This window comes from Grammomys surdaster, unplaced genomic scaffold (assembly GCF_004785775.1).
Source record: "Grammomys surdaster isolate TR1022 unplaced genomic scaffold, NIH_TR_1.0 126219, whole genome shotgun sequence".
Taxonomy (NCBI): domain Eukaryota; kingdom Metazoa; phylum Chordata; class Mammalia; order Rodentia; family Muridae; genus Grammomys; species Grammomys surdaster.
Genome location: NW_021621022.1, coordinates 5,057,558 through 5,069,654, shown reverse-complemented (window position 1 = coordinate 5,069,654; position 12,097 = coordinate 5,057,558). Strand labels below are relative to the sequence as shown.

Sequence of the window (12,097 nt, the reverse complement as noted above, 5' to 3'; positions counted from 1 at the left end):
CTCTCTCTCTGTACATATGCATGTATGTAGTATGCAGATACGATTTGCTGAAGGTGCCAGTATTCTGTCTCCATCTTTCGTGGTTACAGAAATCTGCTCCGTAGGCCCATGTCTCACTGGGCTTTCTAGCATAGTTATGCTTCTCCTCGAAGAACTTCACCTGGATCATTTGGGTGACTCCCTTCAGTTCTTATCATCCGTCACTTCACTGGGGCTGCTGGTCTCAGTGTTTGTTACACGCAGAAGGATTTTTGGCAATTGCATCAAAGAAAAAAAGGCATCCAGGTTACTGGTTTTTATGGCCAGCCCTCCCACTAAAAGAGTAAATAACCCCTAGCTAAAGAAAGTAGCAGCAGCTGCCTAAGAGACATAACTGCCCAGTTTTTTTTTTCTTTTCTGGGTCTGCGTTCTTCTTGTGAATAAGTGCACATCTGTCTACTGTTCAAGGCCCCAGTCCCATCATACACAGAAGTCAGTTAGTCTAGAGACAAAGAGATGGGAGAGAGTGAGCTCTGTGATGAGGAGCTAGCTGACTGGAGGGTGGAAGGAGACGGTTTTCAAGGACCATCTTACCAGGAAGTTGGTTAGGAAGCCATTTATACAGGAGATGACCTTCCACCTTGACAAGGAGTCTCTGTGTGTGGAGCAGGGAGAAAGTATACTTCTTTCTCCCATTGACCAGACCATCCAAGAGTTTTCTGGTCTACGTTCTTTCTTTGTCTGACCATCAGTCTTCATTTTTACTACTGTTCTTCTGTAGCTAACATCCCTTTATTGTCTGGTTATGTTTATGCTTTTGTTTTTTTCTATATATTTCTGCACTAGCATTTAAGGTATGTATGGTTTGATTATTTTATTTTAATAATATGCATGGTCTACGATGTTCTTTAAATATGGATTTCAATATCTTATCAGTTGTTAAACCAAAAAAGGAACCCAGTGGAGCTGATGACAAAGCCAATTGCTCATTTTTAAAAGTTTAGAATAAGCTTGAATTTGATTGTGATTAAAGATCAAATGCTGGTGAAAAAAATCACAGTCGTCCAGCTAACGGAGGAATTCATAATTGAGTAGTTCATTATTGTTAGCAATTCAGGAAGGACTCTGTGTGTTATCCAAAACTAATTGCCTATACCTTACTTGCCAACTCCAATGTTTAAATCTATTTATTTTTTAAAAGTATATTCAAATATTTCTCTACTAAAATAATGACTTACATTTATTTGTAAATTATAGTGACCGGATGTGTGGGAAGTTAATTTGTAAATACCAAAGTGAAAATGTACTTAAAATAAGGTCTGCCATTGTTATTTATGCCAATATAAGTGGGCACATCTGCATTTCCCTGGAATATCCCCAAGGTCATAATGAGAGCCAGAAGATGTGGGTGAAAGACGGAACTGTCTGCGGGATAAACAAGGTAGGCCACCTCCTCTCCCATAGCTCCCCAGTGTCCTCTCCCAGTGTGTATTATATCTTTATTGGTACATATGCCTAGTAACACATTCTCTCAAAAATGTAAGTATGCAATCTAACATAGAAGTTTGAAACTAAAAAACAAATTTCAAAGAGTAAAATAGAATAAAGCCATTGACCTTGCACAGCTGCTGCTGCTGCTGTGGTTATCTCATTGGCTGCTTTGTATTTTTTGTGGAAGTCACACAAATCCTCCGAAGAAACACTCTCACTGTTCACCCATTGCATTTTGTTACATTTTCAGAATGTTACAGAGGGGGGTGGGGAACGCCTTCTGATGTGGTGATTTATCTTTTGATGTAATTATTCTTAAATAATGGTGAAAGTTAAAGAGGTCACAGAGTAAGGCAAAAGCAAAATTTTCTCTATTAAATTAATGGCTTACATGTATTGAAATGGTTAGTTTTAACTATCAACTTGCTACCTGGGAAGAGAGTCTCAACTGAGGAATTATCTAGATCAGGTTGGTCCAAGGGCATCTGTGGGGGTGGGAGAGGTGGGTGTTTTGATTGTTAATTGATGTTGGAAGGCACAGCCCCTTGTGGGCAGCACCATTCCCTAGCAAGGAATCCTGCTTATTATAAGAGAGGAGAAACCTAGCTGAGAGTAGAGAAGCAATTAAGCAAGTGGGCCTGCACGGATTCGTTGCTCTCTGTTTCTGATTATGGATGGGATGCAACTAGCTGCCTGAGTTCCTACCCTCAGTGATAGATCCCTCCCCTGAGTTGTTTCTGATCAAAGTATTTTATCACAACAACAGAAATGAAACTAGTACACCACGTTGTCTGATATATGCCTGTGATTTCCCTTCTCGAGTACATTACCGTGTGCATATAGTATGGCAAGAACACCTCAGGCCTGTTCTCTCGTCACACTTTAGGCACACAATATCAACTGCCATCCCCATGCTGTCAGTTATATTCCTAGATTTACTCATCCTCCATCACCTTTCACAACTGCAAATTGTGGTACTGCAAGCTTTTTTTTTTTTTTTTAATTGGTTTTTTGAGACAGGGTTTCTCTGTGTAGCCCTGGCTGTCCTGGAACTCACTCTGTAGACCAGGCTGGCCTCGAACTCAGAAATCCGCCTGCCTCTGCCTCCCAAGTGCTGGGATTAAAGGCGTGCGCCACCACCGCCCGGCGTGGTACTGCAAGCTTACATGACTTCTCTGCATTCTCTTCTTGTCACCGTGGACCTTCTGTCAGTTTCTGTTAGGTTCCATACATAAGTAAAGTCATGACATATGTGTCCTTCTGTGTCTGTGTGATGTCACTCATTATAGTTCGGCCATATTCCCAAAGTCAGAATTGCCTTTTTTTTAAGGCTTGACTAATATTCTGTTTCATGGTTAGAAGGAAGATAACACATACATAGAGCCACAATCTTGTTTTCCAAATGAGCTGTTTAAAATTAAAATTCCATCTGTATACCAAAACAGTATGTTGTCCACCATATGTATACAAGATGAAGATTAAACCATTAACTCCGAGTAAAACCCAAGAGAAACAAATCCAACAACAGCACTGCAGTGGCCGCTCAGTTTGCCTGTGACAACGAGCTGGTGTCACTGGTGCTGCCCTGATCGTGAGCTCTGCAGGTGCACAGTCCAGTTGGAATCTCTAGGTTTGGGTCATAACCTTTTTATGGCAGTATTAGAGGAAATGAGAGAACACAGTCTTCCCTGTCTGTGAGTGCATTAACACGGTCAGCAGGTATGTAATGGCAAGGATGACAAAACAAAAACCCAAAAAACCATTGTGCACATCATGGGCCAGACCTTGGCCAGCTTGATGGTGCTCCTCCCAGTCACTTCTCTGGCTTGTTCGACTCCATCTCATAGACTCTTCCACCTCAAACACCCCATCTTCAGCTCCATCCGTGTCTCATTGCCTGCTACCCACACCTGCTGTTCTGCCCATGCAGCGAAGCTTCGTTTGACTCCCTTAGGAGTCCATCGTCTAGGGCTGGAATCTCCATGTGGTGCCCTTTATATACTTGGTTATATACTTTATATACTTGCGGACACGCTCGCTCCTGGTTTATTCCAGCTCTTCATGGGTGCGCCTCCCGCTAGGGATTCCTGAGGATGTTAACTGCCGCCGCTTAAAATTAAATTCTAACATTGTTCGTTTGTCCCTTCATCCCTGGCCGGTTTAACTGGGATGAGGTGATACTTCAAGGTGGTTGGTTTTTTTGTTTTGTTTTGTTTTACCTTAAGAGAGTACGGAATGCTTTTAACTAAGGGGTAAGTCAGCCTGGCATCTCAGTTACTTTCTTTGTTCTAGGTTTGCTTGAATCAACAATGTGTAGACGACAATGTCTTGAACTATGATTGCACCCCAGAAAATTGCAACAATCATGGTGTAAGTAGCAGACCTGTGAGTGAGAAAAGGGAAAGCCACTGAACCTGCTCTGGAGAGCAAGGCCTAAATTCCTCTCCTTCCTCCTCCTTCTCCCTCCCTCTTCTCTGCTTCCATGCCTTCTTACCCCCACCCTTCCCAATAGTAAGCCACAGAGGCAAATGGATGTAATTTTACATAGTCGTTACTCTACAGACTTCCTGCGTGTGAATGAACCCGGCTGCCTGACTCAGCCTGTGACTTTATGGTGTTTTCAGGTATGTAATAACAAGAAGCATTGCCACTGTGATCCCACGTACTTACCTCCAGACTGTATAAATACAAAGGAGGCATGGCCTGGTGGGAGCATTGATAGCGGCAACCAGTATCGGGCTGAATCAATCCCTGGTAAGTCTTACTCACAAGTAGAAAACATAACTAGAGCGTTGTGGAAGAGGGGAAGTGAAATGTTTACCTCACAAATGTGACGACCTGAGTTTGATTCCCCAGAATTCGCATAAAAAATGCTCAGAGGTGGCACAGACTTCAAATTCTGCCACTGAGGAGCCAGAGTCAAGAGCCAGTCTAGACTAATTGGTGACCTCCAGGCCAGTGAGAGACACAGAAGATAAGGTGTAGAGAAATTGAGGAAGGCACTTACCATCCACTTCTGGAAACACACACACACACACACACACACACACACACACTAACAAAAACTGAGGGGTTGGGCTACTAAGAATGTTAAGTAGTTCAGTCTACAATAGCCGCAACAAGGTCCAAAAAAGTGAAAGGTTTCTGCCAAAGAGATCCATAACTGTGACCTTACTGGACTCTACACTAAGAAACACATATTGAAAGTATCCTGTCCTTGTGAACTGGACGTGGTCAGGAGAAGTGTGTATGGTTTGGGCTCCTGTCCACTACCAACAAGAAACAGGCTGGCAAAGCCACCCAGGTGTGATGAGGAATTGTCAGCCAAAAGGTAGAACCAAGAAGCTGGAGTCAAAGTTCTCTAATTTGGGATTTGTGGCTAAGAAACCTACCAGGAAAGAAGGAAAGAAACAAAGGGAGGGAGGGATGGAAGGAGGGAGGGAGGGAGGGAGGAACAGAGGGAGGGAGGGAGGAAGGGAAGGAAAGAAGGAAGGAAGGAAGGAAGGAAGGAAGGAAGGAAGGAAGGAAGGAAGGAAGGAAGACCCGTTTTCTGCCAGGAAGAAGTAGCACTTAAAGAGCAGTGGTAGGCTAAGCCCTCCCAGCTAATTTATCATTGGAGAAAAACATAGCCCTGATGCCACATGTGCAAACTAACAAACAAAAATTGCAGAAGAGCATCTTTACAATTGCACAAGGAAAACTCTTAACATACTACTAGCTCATAGTATATACTTATCTGTAGAAAAAGTTAAAAATTTTCATATCGAGGTAGGGAGCTTAGACAGCACATACCAAGCCCTGAGTTCAAGCCCAGGTACCATAAAGGGAAGAAAAAAAGTCCATACTAATGGGTGTCTACTGTAAGACTGTCTGTCAATCCATGCAGTTTACTATGGCAACAAAATACACCAAAGTGGTACTCATCACAAGGTATTTAATACTCACTCCTGAGGATTTCTATTCATTGTTATTATTGCTTTTTTGTTGTGAGACACTCTTTATTCCAGAAGGATATAAGTTCGAAGACATGATTGTCATAAACATAAAGTGAACATGATTTTCTCGCCACTCCTGCCTTCCCTGTGAAAAGTGTGCTATCTTTTCCAATAAACTGTGCTTGTGACAGTTGTGCAACAGGGCCGTATTTCAGATTTCCCCTTCATTTTTTTTTCAGTTTGTTTGCCATGGTTTTAGAGACCACTGTGGATCACTGTGAGTTCTCAGATGGAAAAGCACAGATGCCCAAGCTTTCTAGAATGACTCAAACTCCCTCTAAAGTGAGGCCTTTGTCCTGATGCTTTCGTGGAGTTACGTAAAGACCAACAAGAGCCTTGGAGAGGTTTCTGAAGGTGTCCAATCCACATTTAGAAGGACACAGCACCACACTCTGGCCACGTGAAGGAAACACTACAATGTAAATCACATACTTTTAAGACCAAACTGTCCCCCAGTAAAGCCAATTATCTAACCAAGACATAGTAAGGGTTCTTCTACAATCACACTAACCTGACCTGGAGAAATTAGCATAGCCACTGTACCCCTTGATGCCCTCCTGGCAGCTGGTGAGCCTTTTCCATGAGGCACAAGAGAGCACAGGATTCCAAGATCCCTTGCTATTCCTAATCATGTTGCCCCTTCAACAGCACCTTGTGGGGTGCTCTAGAAGTGGGTGCCCAACAAGCTTGGCTTTGGCCTTTAGTCACAGACCTCAGCCTCTCAGACTAAGGATCCATATCAGCAATGAGGATTCACAAAAGAAGGTTAATACCCCACCCCAATATACGGAATGTTTGACCACCAACAAAACCCTGAAGGATTTGTCACCTCAAGGACAGCAGTCATTGACTCTGTCCAAGTTCATGTGCCCAGAGTTACGTGTGGACCAGGAGCTGAACCAGAAATATAGTAGAGTCAAAAATGCCTGACTCTGGTAGTACAAACAGCTGGTACCATTCTGTAGACCCTGAGGAGATACAGGCAGTAATGGCACCCCAGACCTCAAGAGGAAGATGAGATGGGACAAGATGGGGGAAAGGCCTTTTCTCTGTAGGTCCCTGAGAAAAAGAGCAGGGAACCCAGGCTGTCTGCTTTCCACCCAGTCATCACAAAAGGAATGGCCTTGTAATGGCCCATTCTGCTACTTTGTAACAGCCCGTTCTGCTGCTCTGGTCCGCAGGTGAGGGTCTAGCAAGAGAGAGCGTGGGGATGGAGGGGCGAGAGACGTGAAAAATGGAGACAAGACAGAGTCTGGTCAAGTCTCTTTTATTAGAAAGAAATCTTGGGTATTTATACCCTTTACCATGTGCCTTGCCCTCATGGACAAGCACAGCTGAAGACATTACATCAGGCGCCTAGCCTCGTGGAGACCATGTGCACCCAGCTGCTGGCGGCACTAAACAGCAAAACAAGATGTTTATCAGAGTGTGCTCAGCTGTTGCAGGCTGTTGAAAACAAGTCTCTTGTCAGGGTATATGGCTCGAGATGGCTGTAAAGATGATAGCCGCTTTCAGCTAAGAGTCAGCTCCCAACATGGCCTCATCTTTTGTGCCTGGACCTGGGAAAGTGAAAAGAAGCTTGAAGATGTCCATCCTGTTGGAAAGAGTGTATGGCTTGTCTGGAACTCCCAGTTTTCCTGACTCTGTCTCCTACCGCTGGATTACAGATGTCCTCCAGCATCAACCAGTCCACGGGGTGTTCTTAAAGCAGCAGCTAGTGCAATCCTTGGTACTGAAAAAGAGAGAGTGGGAATTGGGATTCCTCACCTGTCACAAAGCAGTAATAGACTAACAGAGGATGTGCTAGTCAGATTGAAAATGGACATCAAAATATTGAAACCAACACATCGTGGGATAAGCAATATCTATCTCCCCATAAAATTAGGAGAAAAACTGAGGCTGTAGAGATGGTTCGGCGGTTAAAAGTACTGACTACTCTTCCTAAATTCAATCCCCAGCAACCATATGGTGGCACACAACCATCTGTAATGGAATCCAATGCCCTCTTCTAGTGTGTCTAAAGACAGTCATACATAAAATAAATAATTCTTTAAAAAAATTAGGAGCAAAGCAATGAAGTCTGCTCTTGCTGTATGTATTCAGTAAGTTTCCTATGTCCCAGGCCCTAAACTAAGGAAAGAAACAAGAAAGGAACAAAAGACCAGAAAATATGAAATGATGTTGCTTTGTTTGTGTGTGTGATCACAGAGAAATTCTAACAAATTTCAAGAAGAAAACAAAAAAACCTCACTTCTCAAAGGTCTCACTGTATAGCCCTGGTTGGCTTGGAATTCACAATGTGACCAGGTTTTTAAAATTATGTGTATGTCTCGGGGGGAGGTGGATATGTACACATGAGTGGGGGTGTTCTCAGAGACCAGAGGCACTGGATCCCCACTGGCTGTTGTGAGCCAGCCAATGTTGCTACTGTATAAAGTAGACCATTGATCTAAATATAAAAACTAAAGCTACAAATATTCTGAAAAGAAACTTTGAAAAAAAAAAAGCGTATGTGAGAAAGGACATGAAAACATAACTATTTCTTAATAAAATACTATTTAGATGTAAAATATTATATACATCTTTTTCTTTTTACTAGGAATAAGAGTTTGAGAACACCCCTCTGGTAACAGAGATCTTACACTTCAATTCTTTCTGTCTATATGATCAGACAGACTACCTAGAATAGAAGTCCCCAATGAAAAGCGAGGAGCACTGGGCTGGAGAGAGAGCTCAGCTGTTAACAGCACTTTTTGCTCTTGTTGAGGACCCAAGTTTGGCTCCCAGTACCCACATGGTGGCTCACAACCCTCTGTAATTCCAGTTCCAGAAGATCAAACATCCTCTTCTGGCCTCCTCAGCCACTGCTCACACACAGGGTGTGCATACATACAAGCAGACAAACACTCACGCACATGCAGTTTTTTTAATCCCATAAAAAGTTATATACAAGGGGCTGAAGAGTTGGCCCAACAGTTAAGAGCACTGACTGCTCTTCCTAAGGATCTGAGTTCAATTCCCAACACCCACATAGCAGCTGTAGTCTGTAACTACAGTTCCAAGGGATCCTCATATAGACATGCAAGCAGACAAAACACCAATACACACAAAACAAACAAAAAGATACATACAAAAAGAAAGGCTAAGACAGGATCTTATACAAGGATTGAAGAGCTTGCAGGTGGGGACTCCAGTGCCATCTTGTTACCTACACCATATGCAAATGTATTCCTTATAAAGTTTTTAAATAGTATAACATGTGTTCCGACAATCACAGCAAGCACACAATACTGTCATTATATTCCTAGTGACCACATTCTAACCCCTGGTACTTTCCTTTGCTAGCACGCCCCTATGTTGCAAGTGCTTACCGCTCCAAGTCTGCACGGTGGCCGTTTTTCTTGATCATCCCTTTCTACGTTGTGATCCTTGTCCTGATCGGGATGCTGGTAAAAGTCTATTCCCAAAGGAAAAAATGGAGACTGGATGACTTCTCAAGCGAGGAGTGAGTGGGCTTTGTACCTGTCTTCTTTCATAATTAGTTGGCATAATGGGTTATTAAGGACATTAAGACAGATGTAGCTCATAACTCAGACTTTAACATTTTTCCTTGTGTAGAAACTGAGTGGTTAATATATTAGTGATTAATATAATGAATAATTGGGTTCTTCTTTTTAACCATCAGGTTTTAATCTTATAAAAATTTAGTGGGTATGAAAATACCACAGCTAGAACTGTTGCTTTTTGTGCTGCTAAGAAAAAAACAGTGGAGGGGGGGAACCCAAAAATCCGTGGGCCTCTTTAGGGATAAAAGTCAATGTAAATTGCTATCTCCTGCTTATTAATTTTAGTTGTTAAATATGTATTAAGCATTGCTTAATTTCTACTGTTTCTCCATTATAGAGTTTTGATATGCTATTTTGAAAAGGATGGCAGAAGGCTGAGGAAATTTGTTTTTCCGTTTATTCAGTGTCTTAGGTTTTTACTGCTGTGAACAGACACCATGACCAAGACAACTCTTATAAGGCCATTTAATTGGGGCTGGCTAACAGGTTCAGAGGTTCAATCCATTATCATCAAGGTGGGAACATGGCAGCATCCAGGCAGGCATGGTACAGGAGGAGCTGAGAGTTCTACATCTTCACCTGAAGGCTGCTAGCAGAATACTGGCTTCCAGGCAGCTAGGATGATGATCTTAACGCCCACACCCACAGTACACACCTACTACAACAGAGCCACACCTTCTAATAGTGCCACTCCCCGGGCTAAGCATATACAAACCATCACATTCAGTTTTAACTTTTTTTTAACGTAAATGGGGAACTAAACGGCCAAAGGTAAAAGATAAACAACTAATTTAGAATAATAAGACTAAAGGACATGACCACAGCACGGTGCTGCACATCTGTGGCAGGCAGATTATGAGTTCAGGCCAGCCTGGTAGCAAGTCCCAGCCCAGACCTGAGCTACACAGTGAGACTCTGTCTCAGAAAGGAAACACCTGACACCACAGCACGTGGAATGGAGATTGGTTCACACTTTAGTTAGCTGGCTTTCTTACACAGCCCAGACCCAGCCTCCTAAGGGCCCAGAGCTGACACCTTTCACAGTGGCCTGGCCCCTCCCACATCAATCCAGCCACTCTCACGGGCTATAGGCCAATCTGATGGAGGCAGTTCTTCAAGTAGGACTCCCTAGGTGACTCCAGGTTGTTTCAAGTTGACAATAGAAACCAAGCAGCCAAGGATGGGGTGGGGCTGGGGGATAATATGTTAAATTTACAGCAATGGATAAGGATGAAGGTGAATTTGAATGGCCTCGAAAGCTTAAAGGCAGTTTAAGCAAAAACAGTAAGAATCTAGGAATGAGCTCAACCTTGCATCACTGTCTTTAAGGAATTGTCTCTGTCTCTACACAGGCAATTTGAAAGTGAAACTGAATCCAAAGACTAGTTTGGACAGCAAAGATTCCACAATGTCACAGTGAGCCTCCAATATTCCAAGGGAAATAGGGAGGGGGGAAGGGAAATGTATGAGACATAATAATTTAATGGACGATGGTCATATAGTAGTTCTATATAATACAAATGACTACTGAATAATTTGCAATATTATCATTTATATCAATAACATGAGAGTGTGTTATAAATGATACCACAATTTGCCATTGAATTACATCAGACTCTGTCTCAACAAAATAATTATGCTTTCAATTACATCCTTTTAGAATTACTGAGTTCAAATGTTGGTTAAAGAGGCTTGAGTTGCCCTTCCTCGTGAGGTTCTCCCGGGGCCTTTGTTGCACCCAGCATGGTTTAACCTGGTTATCTCTAAGAGTGACTCTTCTCCTTTATGTGTTCTTTCAGATTGACTCTCTTCAGTGGACAGAAAAAGAACTGGAAAAGAAAACCTATGCATTATCTGTTTACCTGGAAGTCAAGCCTGTATTCTGTGGTTTCCATCTGGCCAGAAATCTTATCTCTCCATACATATGTATGATAAATCATACATGTATGTAACTCCATAAATGGTTTACTTGTAAGAAATGAATGATTATGAATTTATATTATACTTTGATATTTTACCCTATTTCTGGTTGTCGCTAGGCATAAATTGTATTATCTAGTAGGCACATTACAGGAAAGGCTATAAGAAAATAAATGTGGTACCGTGGCTCAGGTACAATGGATATCCTGTCACGCTATAGTCTAAGAGTTCATAACCAGCCAGAAGACAATGATTCTAGGACTCAGAAGGCATTCTAGCACATGGTGTTATAACACAATGGTGTTTATAAAAGGCATATGTTGAAGCACAAGAAGATTCAGAGTAAAGGATGAGAACATACACACACACACACACACACACACACACACACACACACACACGAGCCTACACAGGAGAAGAGAATGGAATCAAACCCTGGGAGCCTTCATAGAGGCAAAAGACAAAAATTTCAGAAGCCAAAGGGTCAATCTAGGAGGAAAATAAAATAATAAAAAGTGTAACATTTTCTGGCTGTTCCTGCTATCCTGGGATTGAAGCCCAAGGGTTCATATGTGCCAGGCAAATATTGTGCCACCCAGCCCTTATGGGTTTTAATCTACCTTCACTATACACAAAGCACATTTTAGCCAGACAATTAGGAAAATCGCTAAATTTAGTAAGGGACTCAAATCATGTAACTAACAAAAGTAGTCTACTTGACCTAAAACCTATACTACAAATTAAGTATGTATGTATGTATGTATGTATATATGCATGTATGTATATGTGTATGTGTGTATATATGTATTACAAAGAAATAAGGTTTGATGTATCATGTACATCAATATCTAGAATATTCTAGATTATGTTTTTAAGCTAAACTTAGGGTAAATTCCTGGGGATGCCAGTCAACTGACAGGAGCTAGTCTAGCATGCCCTTGTCCCAGCTCTGAAATAACTGGGCATAGCAACACTTTCCCACGGTCCATGCACCAGGAAAGTGGAAGCAGGAGGATTACAAGCTCTCAGCCATTTTTGGTGAGTTCAAGGCTAGCCTGGGCTACATGAGATCTTATCCACCCATGGCGGGGGAGGGAAGGAGGGAGGGAGAGAGGGGGAGAGGGAAGGAGGGAGGGAGAGGGAGAC

At 42.4% G+C, this 12,097-nt stretch overlaps 1 protein-coding gene across 1 annotated transcript in view; it reads left to right on the top strand.

Moving 5' to 3' along the window:
• Positions 1 to 10,417, top strand: part of LOC114613502 (disintegrin and metalloproteinase domain-containing protein 2) — a 46,131-nt gene extending 35,714 nt beyond the window's left edge. The window contains exons 16-20 of the mRNA XM_028758841.1: positions 1,237 to 1,420; positions 3,763 to 3,840; positions 4,095 to 4,224; positions 8,811 to 8,970; positions 10,384 to 10,417. Of these exons, the coding sequence (XP_028614674.1) occupies positions 1,237 to 1,420; positions 3,763 to 3,840; positions 4,095 to 4,224; positions 8,811 to 8,970; positions 10,384 to 10,417 (586 nt within the window). The remainder of the gene's footprint in view (positions 1 to 1,236; positions 1,421 to 3,762; positions 3,841 to 4,094; positions 4,225 to 8,810; positions 8,971 to 10,383) is intronic.
• Positions 10,418 to 12,097: the final 1,680 nt, after the last annotated feature.